The sequence below is a fragment of the Helicoverpa armigera genome, chromosome 29 (genome assembly GCF_030705265.1).
Source record: "Helicoverpa armigera isolate CAAS_96S chromosome 29, ASM3070526v1, whole genome shotgun sequence".
Taxonomy (NCBI): domain Eukaryota; kingdom Metazoa; phylum Arthropoda; class Insecta; order Lepidoptera; family Noctuidae; genus Helicoverpa; species Helicoverpa armigera.
Window position 1 is genome coordinate 3,355,302 of NC_087148.1, and position 19,506 is coordinate 3,374,807.

A 19,506-nucleotide genomic window follows, 5' to 3' on the forward strand; every position below is an offset into this window, starting at 1 on the left:
ACATAGATTTTTTCTGATCAAAATTCATTCAGTATTTTTTCCATCAAAATGAATTAATGTCCTGGGTTACACCTAGGATCCTCTTTAATCCATTTTTAATTATGCTTTGATGTAATGTAATGTCCCATAATCAAAGTTTTCGTTATTTAATAAATTCATGTTCCGCTACTCTACGCTAGATGGTGCAATAATCAAATATTTTCTTATCAAGTGAACTGCACGCACAGAGTGTGCATTTGTACTCACTTCACTGCACGTTTGAAATCACCGAGCAAGCCCGATGACAGTTTTCTGGTGTCAAATATCATCAAATGACCCCTCCCGCTGTGGGTTAGCAGCGGTGAGGGAGTGTCAGACTCTCTTACTGACTAAAAACCGTCGTGTTCCGTCGTAGGCGTTTTATGTGCCAGGGCCGCGGTATCTCTTTCAAACAATCCCGCAGCCCCGGCGCACCTGATGGTCCTGACGTGGAATTGCAACGACTGCTACTGAGTAGGACTCGGGTACGCTAGCTTTACGTGCCACAAGTCATATTATTCTCCTTGACCATAGTTTTATAAAACTTCCCTTTAAATTGTGGGGAATGTGAGGGTCACACATTGTTGCTGTTATATGTAGATATATATGCATATATGCAGCATTTTTAATACTCTGACGGTTTTAACAGCATTACCTACCTATCATTTTATGATCTCAGACAGTTTCTTTTGATAAGCAGTTTATCTTAACAACTTAGGTAGGTATTTACATAGGTAAAGTATTTTTATGTGAATTACTTTAAATTCAGGCACGTGGGGGAACTTACATGAGTAAATTAGGATAGTTGGTTGGCGCCGTACGCACTACAGTAGACCGCCATCCGCTATTTCAAATTGTAACCGGATTATTAACGAATGTGAAGACTAAGGTCATTAACACCAAGTCAATACTATAAACAAACCGTATAGATCGTTAGATAATAATATTCTGCACGCACTGATAAAAATACATCATATAGGTATACGAATTACGTATTCGAATCGAGGCCGCCCAGTCAGCAACAAGGCGCGGATGAACGTACACGTTCTTTGCTTCGAAAAAAAAAACAAAGTTTACTGTGGAATCCCGCCATTTTTGCACTGAACTGTCAAATAGTTTAGCAAAATAACATTTTTAAATGAAAATTGTAGTGTTGTGAGCGTGAATTGTGATTTGGATTTTCGCCAATTTTTGCTCGAAATAATCATGTATGTAAATACTGTTTGTTTTCCTGTTTAGTCTTTGTAAATAGTGCTGTTTCTAGTTTTTAATTAGTTTTGAATTTGACTTCAAGAAAAGTGAATTTGAATTTTATGAATAAAAAATAATTTTATTAGTTGACTCTTAACATTTCTAGGTTAGTTCGTATTTAATTTTATTGCGATCGTCACCTATATTTAGATAAAGGTCATAAAGAGCGTAAAGCCAAATAGCTATTTATTCCATGTACCTAGTAAAATATCTACGACAATAATTAACATAATATTAACATAGTATTATTTTTTCTGTTGACATGTATTTCTCGGAGTAATGTAAGCAATTTTAGGGTAATTATACATGTAGGTAATTTAGGAACATATAATATATAATAATTATGAGACAGTCATGTTTTTTTGTTCAGTCTAATAATCTCGCTTAAAATAATTGTTACTGAGGTACCTAGGTGCTTACGTGCCTATGTTAAAAAAACGGTTAATGAGGTTTCATAAAACAAAAAAAAATGTATCTATCCGAACAAAAAAATATTGTGTGTATCGTGTATCAAGTAGGTAGGTAATTAATGCTCGTGGCTAAGTTGTCGTATTATACATCGATCGATCATAAGGTTAAGCAACGCTTGGCGCGGTCGGTACGTGGATGGGTGACCATTATGCTATGACAAATTCCTCCGTATTTACTTATTATTTTAGGCATCTACTTAACGGCGCTGAACACAATTCAATTGGCTTCAGGTACCTACGCGAATCGATTGGTTTCAGGTAATTCGCGTAACTAAAAAGCCTTTCGTCATCATCATCTTCCGAGCCCAACTATGTTGAAGTCGGCTACCAGTGTCGCCGGATGCGGCTAAGTACCAGTGTTTTACAAGGAGCTACTGCCAATCTGACCGCAACCTGGGCAACCCAATACCTCTTGGTTAGACCGTTGTCAGCATTACTGGCTTCTGACTACCCGTAACGACTTCCAAGGATGTTCAATGACAGCCGTTGGTCCAAGCTGAAATTTGTGCCGTGTTTGTTCGATAGACTTACCACGGGCCTGCGGCTCATGGGGGCTTCAGAAGGAAGACGGTTTTTTAGTAAAAGTCTGACAGTCCCATTTACTTCATCCACAGAGAGATGGGTCATTTGTTGATTTTCAAACCATATGTATAAAAAGTCGGTTGCTGTTATTTGTAGTTACCGCGGCCCCGGTACATACCTAAAGAGCTTAAGAAGGAACATGATGGGTTTTAGTCAGTAAGAGTTTGACACTCCCTCACACTGCTAACCTGATGCGGGAAAGATCTTTGATGATTTCCAATCAAAAAGGGGCTTTTTGACTGCGACATATACTAACACGCTTTAATTGTAAGTCGCCATGCTGGCTCGGTACACGGCGCAATAAAAATGTCTACGCGTACCTACATTGGAAGGCCTAGGTAGGGCCTAGGCACTTTGTTTACAATGCTTCAGACTAGTCAATATCAACAGTATTGAGTCCAATAAATACCTACATGGAGAACAAAATGACTAGCAGAGGAGCCATTACGGAAAATTTCCTAAGAAAGTAGGGCCCCAAAATACGGGTGTGCGGGGGACGGGGAAAGTTACTGTCTTCGCCCTTATCATTTATTGTAATACCAAACATCTTAGTCAAATAACCCAAAAGCCTCGTTTGTTCACTCGTAACTGATCGTTTTAGTCATGCCCACCGTACGTATTTGACCTACAAGAAGGCGCCTGACCTACCTGCATTATGGCATAGACCTCCGCTCATCTTTATAAGAAGAATTCGCCCGACCTGCCTGCATTATGGCATCATCATCCTCCGAGCCTTTTCCCAACTAGATTGGGTTCGGCTTCCAGTCTATCCGGATTCAGCTGGGTACCAGTGCTTTACAAGAAGCGACTGCCTATCTGACCTCTTCAACCCAGTTACCCGGGCAACCAGATACCCCTTGGTTAGACTGGTGACGGACTTACCGGCTTCTAACTACCCGTAACGACTGCCAAGGATGATCAATGACAGCTGGGACCTACAGACTGCATGATGGCGTCTCCACTCATTCCTTACTCCGTGAACAAATATTACTAACGTCCACTAGCATTGTTATCATAATTTTGACGTTATTTAACTCATAAAATGTAATAATTCACACCGCAACGTAGATACCATATTATCAGTTGCAACAAATTGTGCAGACATTGGTGCAATATAATGCAATTTATTGCAAACATTGTACATAAGTTATTTACTGTTAGTATTCTTTAATGTATCTGATTGCACTTTGAAAGACAGTACCGAAGTATCAATTTCTTTAATAAACACATATCATCACCTATACTTGTATAATAAAGAGGAATCATTTTTTTGGTTCCTTTGTACCCTACAGACTCCGAAGCTACTGAACCGATTTGAAAAATTCTTTCTCTGATGGAAAGCTACATTCTTCCTGCACCTACTTGAAATCGAACATATACCTACACTGACGTTTGAGACATTGCTGTTTATGCCACTAGGTCATTAGATACATCTCAAAATACAAATAATACATGCATAATATAAAAACACAAATGGCAGATAGTACCTATAATATAATTCTTCATTCATACTCGTTTCCGATAAAGACTGCCATTTATGTCCAAGTCATCAGTAGGTACAGTAAAAATCTTTGTTGATGGGCGCTCAAAACAGGAAATAACATAGACTGATTACATGGTTATTATAATAGTTATTTATACTATACTACTGTTGAGGCATATTATAAACACATAGACATTATAATGTTAGGTGGGTTAGTCTGGGTTACACACTATAATAATACGTCCACGGCCGATTTCGGCCACGGCGGCTGTTCTCGTATAAGGAGATCAGCCAGTTGCACAGGACATGACTATAGTGCACAAGCATTTGCGCAGACACAAGAGCACTCACCAAATTACGGGGTGCTTTGTAAAAGTTTATAAAACGCACAATGAAGCGATTTCGGCCCGACCCAGGATCGAACGAGATGAATTTCAATTTACGTGATCGTGAAGATACGAGCTCTTACGATAAAATTCGTCGTAAGGGCTTTCTTTTTCGTTAAATTAGAGTAGACCACATGATGTCGGATGTTAGTGTGAGATACTCTTAATTACGTACACACATTCGCCTTTGATCTTAAGAGCTGATTATAGTGCATTTGCTATCAGTTAATGTCCTATGGATAAACTCCACCTATACGTACAAGTAGGTTGATAGGTATAGCGCAGACCTTCGATGGTCTAGTGGTCGCAAAGCGCTTACTGCTATGCACTGAGTCTCGGGTTGCATTCCTTGGAAGGGCACAAATCGTTTTGAGAACAGTTACTTGGGGAACCTTTTAACAAGGGTAAAACTTTCTGGCTTCAGTCTACCCGAATGTTCAAATGACAGCCGGTACTCACAAAAGCGTGCCTTCCAAAATACGGAGGATGTATATGTACTCTCCCATCGATGGAACTTTGCTTCAAATTATTTAGGTATAACCAATGCCGCTGTTACTTAGCCGCGAAGCCAAAAACAAATTGGTTTTGAGTTTTGAAGTCACGAGTTTCTAAAACCTATAACACCTCTTTTTTCGTTGTGGGTCAAAGATACTTTTCAATATAACATATTTATTTACAGAACTGCCACCACATCATGACAAACTAAGCCATGGAGAAGTTACTAACAGCCTGCAAGCTGCGAACCCCTCGAGGTGACGAGGAGTTGTCTCGAAGCCAGTACTCCCTGGTCTCCCAAGACTTGACGGAAGAAGCTGTGCAGTTGTGGCTGGGACTACCTGAGGAAGTCAGGACTGATTCCTCTTGGGAACTCTTCAAAAAGCGTTATGAGAGGCACGGTAAGGGTTAAAAGTAAATTTTTGGTGGTAGTTGGTAGGCTGGTTATTGTTTGCCTAGCCTTCTACTGAACTATGTCATGATAAAATTGTTTACGATGGACATAAGACGTGCCATTAAACGTGGTAAGGGAATTTTTAATATCAGTTCCTATAATTGGTTAACTTTGGATTACAAAAACCGATCCATTCGTTGTTTTCCGATTGAAGATTGAATTTTGACATCTTCAGCTTTAGCTTCGTACAATCAGCTTAGTAAAAAATATGTCTTTCAATCTGTAATGGAAAAACAACTAATGGATCGGTTATTGTTTGGTAGACAGATAGTCTAGCTAGAGCCTGAGAAAGGAAAGCTACTTATGTACTTTTTATTTATGTGCGCGAACTATTTCCTTCAGACCACGGTAGAAATTATTATAGGAACAGCTTGTTGTAAAATAAACCATAAAATTCCCGGTAGTAATCAACGCCTAGGTAATACAAAATGCATAGCAGATGCGTTACTCAAATCAAAGCTGATATGTTTCATATGGCTGTCATAACTGCCTAGGAAAACCCCTAAAGAAAATTGACATCTGTTAATCAATATAATGTGTTGATAGATTTATCAATCACTTCAATATGTATTTACTAGAAGGGGCTCGGTAACAGCCCCACGGGTCGATCGATCTTAACGTTAAGCAACGTTTATCGTGGTTGGTCAAAGGATGGTGGACCCGTCTTAACAAAGGGTACTGGGTTGAGGAAGTCAGATACTTATTCAGTCTCTCCATGTAAAACACTGATATTCAGCTGCATCTAAGTACCTACATATTTATTTAGACTGCAAGCCGACCCCAACATAGTTGGGAAAGGGCTAGATAGATAATGACTTATTATAATGTAAGTAGTTGTCTGTTGTCTACACTTTTCACTTCCAACACTTCATAAAATAAAAATTTTGTATCTAAGTAAGTACAAAACCGTTCTTTAGTAGGAGTTAACAAAAACAGCCGAAACCCATTTCATATTTTGTACGAATTATTGGTTGCCTAGCAACGTAAACAATTGGATTGTTGGTCACGCATCAAGAAAGATCTAAAGGCGTACTATAACGAATGACAGAGCATGACCAACTAGTTCACATAGTGATAAAAATATTAATTTAGTTAAAATTCTTTAAGTATTTGTCATCTTTCCATTATAATTGGAGTTATTTTAAGAACGCGTAACTAATTCGTTAAATTGTTAACCGTCTTGGATTCAAACTTATACCTTAAAGAGTGTTCGAAATAATGAGTTTTTCAATATCACTGATGATGTTGTCCTCCTAGCAGATTATCGGCTACGGCGGCTGTTCTCATGTAAGGAGATCAGCCAACTGCGCAGGACATATTATAGAGCACAAGCATTTGCTTGGACACAGGTGCATTCACTATTCCGTCACTCTCATAGCCCTATGGTACAGTAATCAGACACGACCGGACAGAGATCAGGCACAGGACCGACATTTACGTGCTCTCCGATGCACGCAAATACGTATCTGTTAAGTTTCTGAAAACTAGGAGAAACTCTTCAGCTTTATAATTTGTATAATTACCCATATTTGCAAAATAAAATTCTATTCTATCGTACCGTAGTAAAGATTGTCTGTATATCCCAAGAACATGAAATAAACATTTTGTTTTTTTTTAAGGATAACTTCAATTTTTTTTAACTTTAAACTAAAACTGTTCAATGTCACATTACCAATATTACGTAATACAAACATTTGCTCTTACACTTAAATCTGGTCTTACACAAAATTGGCACGGTCGCCTTATTTGTTATTTAATATTTACAATTACTAGCCCATTTTGGATATTACATTATAGTGCTAAAATGTCAAACGTCTAAAGTCCGGTTACCTAAAATGTCTGATTACACTTAAATAGGTAATATTATTATTATAAAGAGGAAAACTTTGTTTGTTTGGTTGCAATGGATAAACTCAAAAACTACTGGACCGATTTTAAATATTATTTCACCATTAGAAAGCTTTATTATCAGCGAGTAACATAGGCTATATTTTAACCCGGTGCGGGCAGTAGCTCCCACGGGACGCGGGTGAAACCGCGGAAAACGGCTAGTATTATATTATATATTTAGGTATGTATAGCAATTGTTGGCCCAAGATCACCGACAGTATAAACATCAGTTTTTATAGGTTTTCATAAAACAATTGTTTAATATCTATTTTAACGAGTTTCAAAGTAAACAGTTGATTAAGAAGAGGAGACGTTATTGTTGGTGAACTTGGGCCTTACTATGAAAAAACCGGCCAAGCGTGAGTCGGACTCGTGCAAAAAGGGTTCCGTACCATTATTTATAATATCTGTTGCCGTTATCGATATCGAGCAAAAATGAGCAAAAAATAACCACGTTTGATGTATGGTACCCCCCAAAATATTTATTATATTCTAGACTTCAGACAACAAAAATACATCATCTGTGAAAATTTCAGTTCTCTGACTATCACGGTTCATGAGATACAGCCAGCTTTGGGTAGGTACGGAACCCTAAAAACTGACGTTATTGTTGGTGAACTTGGGCTTTACCATGAAAACAGTATCTGCCATCATCTTTATTTTATGCTCATAGTAAAATCTCAGCCTTGTTGGGCGATTCATAATTAATTTTATCGCCTTTTTATCGTCCCACTGCAGGGCTGCGGCCTCCTTTCACACAGAGAAGGATTGAGCGTTAATTATTCAGTAATTTCAGAGTCCATTTTTCCTCAAGCTGTTTTCCTTCACATTTACTCAGTCATAGGTGTCCAAGATGTACTTAGAAAGTACATAATAGCTTAGATAAAAGTTATAAGCAAGTTGAAGTGGCAATGGGTTGGCCATATTGCTCGCAGAGCGGATAGGATGGCCGATGGGGTCGAAAAGTACTAGCAAGCGCAGCGTAGGGCGTCCACCAACAAGGTGGACAGACGACCTTATAAAGGTCGCCGGAAGACGCTGGATGCAGGTCGCCTCCAACAGGTATCTGTAGAGATCTAAGGGGGAGGCCTATGTTCAGCAGTGGACATCCTATGGCTGAGATGATGATGATGAGATCTCCTATTGACCTTCGCGGGACGAGGAAGGTTACTGGCTTCACCATCTTACTATGGAACTCGCCAAGTTTTGATAAAATCAAAATTCTTCGACAGATGTGTTGCGGATCCTCGCTTTGTTAGTCTGCGTCAGGATCTCTGTCACAACTCTCCGATTCTCTCGAAATACATATAGAGAGTTGCTACCTAATTGCTACCAGCTACCATTAGTTGCTACCAATTGCTACTCCCACTTGAGCTATTAACTTCTATTAAAATAAACAATTTCTTCCCAGGTGGAGTGGAAACTACACACAGGTCTTCAAAAAACGGGGCGGTAACCAAACGACTGCCTTCAGTAAGTTCGGCACCACATTTACATGAAGCTGGCAGCCAAGATGATGAAGTTAGGGTCCTCAATAATGCTAAAGGAACTAGAATAGAAATGGAGAATAAGAATAAGGAGGGAGTGTAGGTACCATATGTTTTTCTAAACTTTACTACATAGTATAATATAAAGTCGCTTTTTCTGCCCGAGAGTTGGAGATTCTGATGTAGACGGTTTTATTTTGCAGATCCGATGTTATGCCTTCAGGTTTGGACACATCGAAAAAGCCTTCAAAGGTAAGTTTTACTAGAATTTTAGCTCAAATAAAGTCGAAACCTACCAGTGGTTATGTATTTTTGGTATTTATTATCTTCCCAATGGTACTTGCTAAAAGACTTCTTTGAAGTCAACCAATATTAGACGATGTGACTAACTCTAGTAATATTTCAGGTGTTAGAAACGAAAATATCGAATTATAAGGTTTCTAAACTCGCACACCTTTTCCCAGGGTTCAAGAAGGAACATGTTTTATTCAGTAAAAGTCTAATAATAGTTTGCAACCCGCAAACTCGTACTTGATATGCCTATTTTTTCCTTTTTCCGTTATGTACTTGTATTTTTAATTAATTTTCAGATGGCACAAGCTAGACAGACAGTTAAAATTTCCATTCTAGTTGGAGTCTGGATATTTTTCACAGTTGCTTTTCTAATGCATAGTGAAAAGGAAGAGGTGACTAGACATTCGTCAGTCGCACCTGAAAAAATTAAAGGTAGGTATTTGTGGGGCTCCTTCAATTATACAAATTGAGGGGCTTTTAAACGCCGTTTGCGTAGCCACTAAAGAATCTGATAGGACTTTTTATATGTAAAAGTACCTATTTAAAAATAAAATGCGGCTAAAAACCATGTACTCAATTAACAATCATCAATCTTGCATTATTTTAAGCATATTTATTAAGTTTACTTCTTTAATATTTCTTTGTATAAAAAGTCCTACCAAAGTATCAAGATTGTTTACCTATAGTTATCATCATCCTCCTGCTCTTATCCCAATTTTATTTGGGGTCGGCGCAGCATGTTCTCTCCTTCCATACTCTTCTATCTGCCGTCATCTCACAAGTAACATTCTTTCTTACCATATCTACTTTCACACAATCCATCCATCGTTTCTTTGGTCGTCCTCTTCCACTATATCCGTCCACGTTCATACTCATCACCTTCCTTACAACATAAATGTTTACCTCTAGTTCTATCATCTCCCGAGCCTTTTCCCAACTTTGTTGGGGTCGGCTTCCAATCTAACCGGATTCAGCTGTGTGTCAGTGTTTTGCAAGGAGCAACTGCCTATCTGACCTCTTCGGCCCATTTGCAAGGAGCGACTACCTATCCGATCTCCTCAAAAAATTGTTTACTTTTAGTTTATATCTTTTTAAAAAGAATAAAGTTACTAAAGAAACTATTTTTTTCAGACTACATTATAGAAAATGATCAAAATAAGCTGTCAGTACTTTTGAAGCTAACGGGGCCATTTCTAACTGAGCAGTATGAGAAAAAACTAAATTATAGTGAGAGAAAGAATATGAATAACATGCACATATGGATTGAAAAGTGGGTTGTAAATGGGAATTCTAGTGATGGTGACGTCAAATATGATGCAGTTCAGGTAAGCTAATGAAATGAAATGATTTATTTGCCATCAATGTACTAGCTTTATGAAGAAATATATTATCCAAAAAGAGTAATAAGTAAGCGTAATTTAAATAATTGTAGCTAAAATCCTGGAGTATTTTTTTGAAAATCTTTTAAAAGCGACTTACCTGCCTGTCTATAATCTTTTACTACCCGTTTTGCCGCGGTTTCACCCGCGTCCCGTGGGAGCTACTGCGCGCACCGGGATAAAATATAGCCTATGTTACTCGCAGATAATATAGCTTTCTAATGGTGAAAGAATATTTAAAATCGGTCCAGTAATTTATGAGTTTATCCATTACAACCAAACAAACAAACAAAGTTTTCCTCTTTATAATATTAGTATAGACAAAAAGTTAATCCTTACCTATAAATTCGCGCTTGTTCCTACTAAAGACTATGGATATGTATAATTTAAGACAATTTAAATTCGCATTTTCTATCAATCTAAGTTTGGTTGCCCTTATCTTCTTCTTACCTTGGTTCTTACCTTGCTGGGGAGTTTGTTCCACAACTACTTCCCCGCAAAAAAAAACAGGAAAGGAAGGAAGTTTTTTCGTAGAACAAAAAGAGCTTATTTTCAGTTTACTTTCAATAAATAAACTTTTCAGTAACAGATGCAGCCATACTTTTTTTATTTTTTAGACCTCAAACCACTGGACAATACTCCTAGAAAATCAGATGGAAGATTTTCACGAAAGCGAAACTCGTTCCTCCATATTACAACTGCCTCCTTTATCTACTAATACCAATGTCCTGTCTGTCCGTTTGTCCTCTACTTCCCATACAATTGTTCCTTTTACTTTGAGCTATACTTTGGACCCTTTGGACAGAACCGCGGGTTTGGTATATGCTTGTATACTGCTGGCTTCGTTGTATGCTCTTATCGTTTTTGAGGTAAGTTTTTGGATTTTTGTATTGGGAATTATTTCGCTTGGGATGGTTACTTTTGACCACATTTAATTTTATTCTCATTATATGTTTCGGTTGACACATCTGTGATGTAGTACCAATATTTAGTAAAGGCCTTTGATAACCTTTGTTAAAAAATGCTTTTGGAATTATGTCTTTATTCCAAAGAATTTTATAGATTGCCGTATGATCACTATCATATAACTGAAGTGTTAAGATATCTTGTAAGTAAATTATTTTTCAAAAAAAAAAATCATGGTTGGAGCTCTTTGGGGGAGGCCTACGTCCAGCAGTAGACTTCAATAAGCCGATAAAATAATTACAAAGGTTTAGAGTGTGGAATACAATGTATTTTACAACCCAGCTGCTAGCATGCTGAACAAGAGGGTCCCGGGTTTGATTCTTGGTGCGGTCGATATTTGTGCGATGAGCTTTATTGGCCGTCTTGAAGTATCAATTCGTACCCATAACACAAGCTATTATAAATGACTTATCCCAGCTTAACCGACAGTGTGTAAAAGATGTATTGACATATCCAAAAAAGAATATGAAAAGAAACAAATTCTTCAGGTAATAAACAGAACGATGGCAGCCCTTCTATTATCGACGGCATCTTTAGCAGCTCTATCTATAGCTGGTGAAAGACCGTCCATCCCTGAGCTGATCTCCTGGCTGGATGTAGAGACCTTACTTCTTCTCTTCAGCATGATGGTCCTAGTCGCGTTCCTTGCTGAAACTGGGGTCTTTGATTATTTTGCTGTGCTCACTTTTCAGGTAAGTGGCAAAGATCATCATCATCATCATCATCCGAACCTTTTTCCCAGCTATGTTGGGGTCGGCTTCCAGTCTAACCTGATGTAGCTGAGTGCCAGTGCTTTACAAGGAGCGACTGCCTATTTGACCCCCTCAACCCAGTTACCCGGGCAACCCAATGCCCCTTGGTTAGGCAAAGATCATCAGATACGGTTTTTTGCAGGTTTTCAAATGTCATGATGTCCTCCTATCAGATTACCGGTCACGGTGGCTGTTCTCATGTAAGGAGCTCAGCCAGCTGCGCTTGACATATTATAGTGCACAAGCATTTGCTTGGACACAGGTGCACTCACTATTCCTTCACTCTCATAGCCCGATGGGACGGTAATCCGACACGACCGGACAGAGGGCACAAACGGACGTTAACGTGTTCTACGATGCACGGGTGTATCAATCACCCACTTCCAGGCTCCGGGCTGCTTTGTGAAAGTTTCTAAATCCCACAAAGCGATTTCGGCCCGACTCGGGATTCGAACCTGAGACCTCGTGCTCAGCAGCCGTGCTTGCGACCACTAGAACATTAAAGTATTTAATTTAATGTGATTAGGTACGACACACCTGATATATAGATTCTGTTCAAATATTTACGGTTTTAATATCTTGTTTTCAGTTAGCAAAAGGCAAGATCTGGTCGTTGATTACACTACTATGTGTGATAACATCGGTAGTTTCATTGCTATTGGACAATGTGACGACTGTTCTTCTAATGACGCCAGTTACAATACGGTAAGATTTAGATAATTTGTTTCTATTTTTTTCAAGGCATTCATTTTTGCAACACAAATCCGATTTGTTGAGGGCCCCCGACTATTGCACCTAATTATGTTTCTACTTGCAGCTTCCTTCTGCTCGCATTCTGAGAGAACTACTTCCCGCACTGGGATAAAAATAATTACTTCGTTAAATGGGCTGTGTTACACTGAAAGATTTTTCAAACCGGAACATTAGTCCCCAGGTTTAGGGTGTTCAAGCACCTTTATAATATCACATCAACTTTTTTACACACTTTATCTTCATCTCTTCTTATTCTAACTCTCCCATAACGGACCTGCTGGAAGAGATTTCTCTTCAAATAAGCTGTGCCTATGTACTATGTGTTCTATTTTTCTTCTGGTCTGTGTTCTGTGTGTGTATCTGTGTACATGAAGGAGCCTTAAAACTATAAATGACCTTGAATTTAATCACCAGACTTTGTGTGGTGATGAAATTGGATCCAGTACCAGTTCTGCTTTCAATGGTGATGTTTTGCAATCTTGGTGGGACTGCTACACCAGTTGGAGATCCCCCTAATGTCATCATCGCTTCGAACAAGCAAGTTGTACAAGCTGTAAGTACAAAATAACAAAAATGGGGTGTCCAGTCTAACTAGATGCAGCGACGTCAGTCAAAGATGTTCAAATCACAGCCGGTGCCCATCAATTTATCGTATCTTCTGAAACACGGGAGAACTGTTCATGACAAAATCGTAATTTTTCCACGGATCGACCCTGCCAAGCATAGTTCGGATTTTAGAAATTAGATAGGCAGCTGCATTCTGTTAGACTGGAAGCCGACCCCAACATGTATTCTTACTTTAAGTTTATTTTTAACAATTAATATTATGATGTTTTTTTTTTCATATTCAGGGCATCAATTTTACAAATTTTACTATGCACATGACCCTTGGCATACTTTTTGTAGCTATCCAGACTTATTTTCAACTGCGGTTCTTATTAAGAGATCCTAATAAGTTAAGGATCAGTGACTCTGAGGAAATACAGGGTGAGTATTTATTTTCATCACTATCAATACATATTTTACAACTAATTCCTCTTCGTCTTGACTTTTTGTATATTAAGTTTCAACTTTTCGTATAATCTCAATTTTATCTTCTACTAAAGAAAACATTTAAAAACTAACTGTTGTAAACCATCGGGCCAACAGTTTATTTATTCTTCAGTATGCTGGTGCTGTTATGCACACTGTAAAAGCTATCGTCAAATAACTTAGATGCTCTGAAGTTGGCTACCGGTAACTGCGCTACTGTCGAAATGGCCAAAACACAATTTCGCATGCATGAGGTCTCTAAAGATCTGCCTCATTATGGCAAAGATATACCATCCTGCATGTCGTAAATGTCGGTCCTGCTTGTGATCTCTCTCCGGTGGTGTTGGATTGCCGTCCCATCGCGCTATGAGAATGAAGGAATAGTGAGTGCACCTGTATCTGCGCAAATGCTTGTGCACTATAATATGTCCTGCGCAGCTGACTGATCTCCTTACATGAGAACAGCCGCCGTAGCCGATAATCGGCTAGGAAGACATCGCCATCGTGCATAATTACTGATAAATACCTCAAAACCTTATTTTCAGAAATCCGTCGTCAGATTTCAATATGGCGTCACGCAGCCGACTCTTTGCCTCATTTAAGTAATGACCACTTAATCATTAAGAGACGACTTGACAAGAAGATATCTAAACTGATGGTTAAGTTAGATCTTTTGGTTAAAGAGGGTAAGGTTAGGACTTGCCCTAAAAAGGACTTTGAAGCTACGCTAGCTGATATGAGAGAAAAGGTAGGTATTTTATGTATTTTTGGCCAGTATAAGATAGATAGATAGATAGATATAGATAGATAAAACACTAATTCAGCACAAACACAAAGACACAACATACGTACACAATAAGGAATAAAACAAAAGAAAAGGTGAGTAAAAAGAGAAACATAAAATGCCAACAGAAACATGTTGCGCCGACCACTACTAAAATTGGAATAGGGATAAGAGATAAGATATGATGATCCAACATAGGGGGATTTTTCAAAAATTTATAGTGAAGCCCTGCGTCAGTATGTTCCGGTGGGATTATATAATCCGACATATTACATTACGGCTAGCCGTTATGTTCTAATGCTTTTTTTATATCTGAACTAACTTTCATCAAATGAACAAACTATACCGAACTGTTCTCTCACAAGGTAAACAGCTAGTTAAAAATTAAATAAATGTTTTCTGTTTTACAGTACAAAATAAGGGACAAGGTGCTTCTAGTCAAATGCTCCGTCACAATAGCTTTCGTTGTCATCGTATTTTTTCTCCACTCCTTACCTGAATTCAGTAAGTGTTATTACCATAATACCACTTTTCTCAATCTTATAATATATTATATATCTTCTTCTTCTATATAATATAAAAAGGAAGTCCTGTTAGTTACACTCTTTATAACTCAAGAATGACTGAACCGTTCAAGCTGAAAATTAGAGGGGAGATAGCGTAGACCCGGGAGAAGGACATAGATTGCAATAAGTACTTTGGCAAGACAGATGGGATGACACTGTAATTAATTTACTACGTCACAGTATTTTAAGATGTGAAGAATGCATTCGTATCTCTAACGCACCTACAACTGCCAAAAAAATAATGAATTTAAGAACATTTTGGACTTTTGTTCAAAGGTTTAGATTTTTTCTAAATACAATGTACATTAAAATATCTCTAGTAATCCCTATAGCGTTTAGTAAAATTTGAGTATTTCGCTCTATTAAGAAGGTGTTCCACAGGGCTATGTAATAGGTCCTATATATTTTTTTGGCATGGCAGATAGCATGGACATAGCATGGGTTTATAAAACACCAAGTTAACAATTAACTTATTTATTTAATGGTTAACTTTAAAATTAACATAAAAGGAGAAAAATAGAACAAATTGTACAAAGGCACAGCTTAATTTCATAAAAAAAATCTCCCGAAAAAAGCCCGTTATGGGAGAGTTAGAATAAAAAAAGGGATATACATGTAGATAGCCTGTGAAAAAAAAAAGGATTATCATTAGCATGTGTCCTTGAATTTGACACGGATGCAAATCAACAGCTTGTATAAATAAACACATAAATACAATATGCATCTATTACAATATTAGCAGTAAGTTTCATCTTTCTTTCCAAGATCGTATATCCCTGGGCTGGTCGGCACTCCTAGGTGCTCTATTGCTGCTAACACTAGCTGATCGCGAGGATCTAGAGCCGGTGCTGCACAGGATCGAGTGGTCCACACTGCTGTTCTTCGCTGCACTCTTTGTATTAATGGAGGTATGAGCTAATCTCATGGAGAATATTTGTACCAAAATACAAACCGATTTGCAAATTGGAATACCATGTAGCTTTCTAATTTTGTCATTCTCATATTTTTTTGTCTATGATTCTTCATGATCTTTGCTTGTTATTATTGTATGTATCAATACATACAAACTGTAATACCTATTATTTTTAAACAGAGTACGTAACCGTTGAATTTCTTGCCCGTTCTTCTCCATAGGAAGCTACTTTTAGAAAAGGCAATTAGAATCAAACCTATTCATAATTTTTGACATTCATAATTACTTGTACGCAACAGATTTTGATTCGGCTTTTTTAATAGATACATGAAGAAGAGGGCTTATATGCATAATGTAGTGTATTTAGTATCAGTAAATATTGCACCCGTGCGAAGCCGGGGCGGGTCGTTAGTTCTATATACATATAATATTTTTACTTTTTTTGAACGAAATTTTATCGTCTGTAATGCTGTTGGTGTGCCAATACATAACTATATTTCCATATATTTTCAGGCTTTATCCAAACTAGGTCTTATAGGCTACATTGGGGGTTGGACTGAAGCTTTAATTCTAAGAGTGCATGAAAATGACCGTTTGGCAGTCGCATTGGTACTCATGTTATGGGTAAGTGTAGATATGTACCTATTTCTGTATTTTTTTCTTTGAGGGAGCTGCAATTTTGATGATTGTGTCCTCCTAGCCGATTATCGGCCGAGTGGCTGTTCTCATATAAGGAGATCAGCCAGCTGCGCAGGACATGTTATAGAGCACAAGCATTTGCAGACACAAGTACACTCACTATTCTTTCACTCTCATAGCGCGATGGGACGACAATCCGACACGAAGAGAGAGATCAGGCGCAGGACCGACATTTACGTGCTCTGTAAAAACTGAAGGGCACCAGCTGTCATTTGAACATCTTTGGCAGTCGCTACGGGAAGTCAGAAGCTAGAAAGACAACCAGTATAACTACCTCTACATAGTATGAATTGTTTCCCAAATGGGTTGAGGAGATCAGATAGACAGTCGTTCCATGTGACACACTGGTACTCAGCTGCATCCAGTTAGACTGGAAGCCGAACCCTTACTTGGGAAAAGGCTATTCAGATCATCATCTCCCGAGCCTTTTCCCAATGTTGGGGTTGGTTTCGAATCTAGCCGGATGCAGCTGAGTACCAGTGTTTTACAAGGAGCGACTGCCTATCTGACCTCCTCAACCCAGTAACCCGGGCAACCCAATACTCCTCGGTGAGAAAAAACTAGGCAGATGATGACCTAAGTTCTACGCAAATGTTCTGCAGATCTGGTATCGTCGTGTGACAGGTCGTTGAGCTCCCTAAGATACGGTTGAGCTACACGACGACTGATGCATGCGTGCCGTCTGTTGGGACTGGTCAGCTCCAGCCTGATGTGGCTCTTTCCTCAAAAGACCAGACCGCGTACATGGTGACACTCACACATCATATTATTTGATTTATAACATGTTTGGACTTTAAAAGAGACTATGACCCTTGAGTTTGTTTCGGCGTTTCTTCTCAGGGATCAGTCAGTTAGGAAATACCGACCGCAGCGTTCTTAAATTGACGTGTAAGAGATGTAATGTCGAACTTGCAAAATAAACGATTTTTTTCATTTCTGCAGGTTTCAGGTATAACATCAGCATTTGTAGATAATGTTCCTTTAACGACTATGATGGTTAGAGTCGTGACGTCTTTGGGCACCCATCCTACGCTTAACCTGCCTATGGCTCCGTTAATATGGGCTTTATCTTTTGGAGTATGTTTGGGCGGTAAGTTTTCAAACTACTACTAATTATGATAATTTTGTGAAGGCGAAAGTTAGTCAGGATTTCAATAAAGAACGGTTAGGAGGCTGACAACAGCCAAAATGGCTTGTCTCAAACAATTTTTTTGCCAAATCTATACAGTTTTTGACGGCAAAAAAAAATACTAGTCTTGTACATATTTCCGAAAACCTTGTAAATTTTTAAACGCGTTCTTAAAAAGTTTTCTAGATACAAAAAAAAAATCAACTAACCTTTTATAATGATCTTCAAAAAAAAACCTGTATTACTTATCCTTGATAATTATAATATGTTATTAGTAAGAATACTAAATAGTTTTGTATACTTATAGCTAACATAAAAAATAGTAAGAATTATGTTTTTTTTTTCAGGTAACGGCACATTAATAGGTGCTAGTTCAAACGTGGTTTGCGTAGGGCTGGCCGAACAACATGGCTATAAAATTACTTTTATGCAGTTCTTTAAAATAGGCTTCCCAATTATGATAGGGCATTTAATAGTGGCTACAGGCTACCTTCTGTTGTGTCACTGCGTTTTTACATGGCATTGATTATACAAGGTATTGATTTGCATTTGTGCCATATTTCAGGAGGAGGACATAAAATACGTAAATAATCGATTGGAATTACAGTAGACGGGAAATAGCTAATATGCACTGCTTTTTTTTGTCATTGTAATGTTGTAGTATTTCAGAAGTAATCCAATTTTATGAATGAACTTTATGAATGATCGTTGCGTATGCTTTGTGTGTGCATTTGTGTGAGGGCGCAGCACGGTTAAGTTTAAATACGGCTAGATAAAATCGACGAAAAAAAAAATTTTTTTTTTGTGTTGATTTGGTTCGAGAATCATTAGCATAATTACGTCCTTGAATATGGCACGGATGCAAATCAACAGCTTGTATAATTACTTAGCCACAAATGTCTCGTGGCTACTTAATTGTAATTGTTGAGTTTCAATTAATGTTAAAGACTTTACTCTTGTAAATTTTACCGTCCACACAAAGCTTCATTAAATCTATTGCTGACACTTTTTATCTTGCTGACAAAGAAAGAGTTAGCAATAGAGTTAAAAAAGCTTTAACAGTAATGGAGCTTTGTGCAACTAACGGCTACTCATGTAAGTTGCTTACATAGGTAATTGGCTTGCGATTTTACAAGTGTAAAAACACTTCGTAAGCTGCCGACAGTAATTTATTAGAACTTCGTACAATTTACGAAAGTTACTCATAGTTATCGGCACGAATCTTGAGCTCTGACCTACATCTGCGCAGAAGTGATGTATTAGCGAAGAACCAATCCCGAGTGACGGCTATGACGCGATGCACTGCGGGCCAATCACAGCTTTAGCCCGCCCCCACGCCTCACTTCATACCACAAAAGGTTACTTCTGCGCAGCTGAAGGTCAGAGCTTAAGATTCGTGCCGATAACTATACGTAACTTTTACAGAAACAAGGGTAAAGTCTGGGTTGTTTTATAGCAATGTTTTGGAACAAATGTAAATTATTTGAATTGTTATGAGAAGAAAAGTGTATCGCAAGTTAATAGTATATAATATGCCGTCCGCAAAGAATAAAATTAAATGTAAGTGAGCCCTAACAAATAATTAAGGTCATGGTAATTAATAAATATCAAGTACAAATAAATATTATTTTAGTCTTATCATAAGTTGTATAAATAGGTTGTTATTTTACTAAGAAATACAGTTTCCTTGTGATTTACAAATAAGGAAAAAATAATAAAGGAT

The 19,506-nt window shown here is 38.0% G+C and overlaps 1 protein-coding gene across 1 annotated transcript; it reads left to right on the forward strand.

Moving 5' to 3' along the window:
• Nucleotides 1–1,018: 1,018 nt before the first annotated feature.
• LOC110383218 (P protein) lies at nt 1,019–19,495 on the forward strand. Its single transcript, XM_064042501.1, has 17 exons — nt 1,019–1,226; nt 4,870–5,086; nt 8,441–8,615; nt 8,720–8,768; nt 9,107–9,242; nt 9,942–10,135; nt 10,807–11,058; nt 11,644–11,847; nt 12,497–12,612; nt 13,075–13,213; nt 13,512–13,647; nt 14,238–14,440; nt 14,887–14,980; nt 15,808–15,950; nt 16,469–16,579; nt 17,597–17,744; nt 18,131–19,495. The coding sequence occupies exons 2-17, from the start codon at nt 4,900–4,902 to the stop codon at nt 18,307–18,309; spliced, it is 2,466 nt and encodes an 821-aa protein (XP_063898571.1). The 5' UTR covers nt 1,019–1,226; nt 4,870–4,899; the 3' UTR covers nt 18,310–19,495.
• The last annotated feature ends 11 nt before the right edge of the window (nt 19,496–19,506 follow it).

Excerpts from the sequence above, each read along its gene's own strand:
- LOC110383218 (XM_064042501.1), top strand. The coding sequence starts at position 4,900 with ATGGAGAAGTTACTAACAGCCTGCAAGCTGCGAACCCCTCGAGGTGAC. Across the intron at positions 11,059-11,643 it reads ATGCTCTTATCGTTTTTGAG|GTAATAAACAGAACGATGGC; the intron begins GTAAGTTTTTGG and ends CAAATTCTTCAG. Across the intron at positions 11,848-12,496 it reads TTGCTGTGCTCACTTTTCAG|TTAGCAAAAGGCAAGATCTG; the intron begins GTAAGTGGCAAA and ends TCTTGTTTTCAG.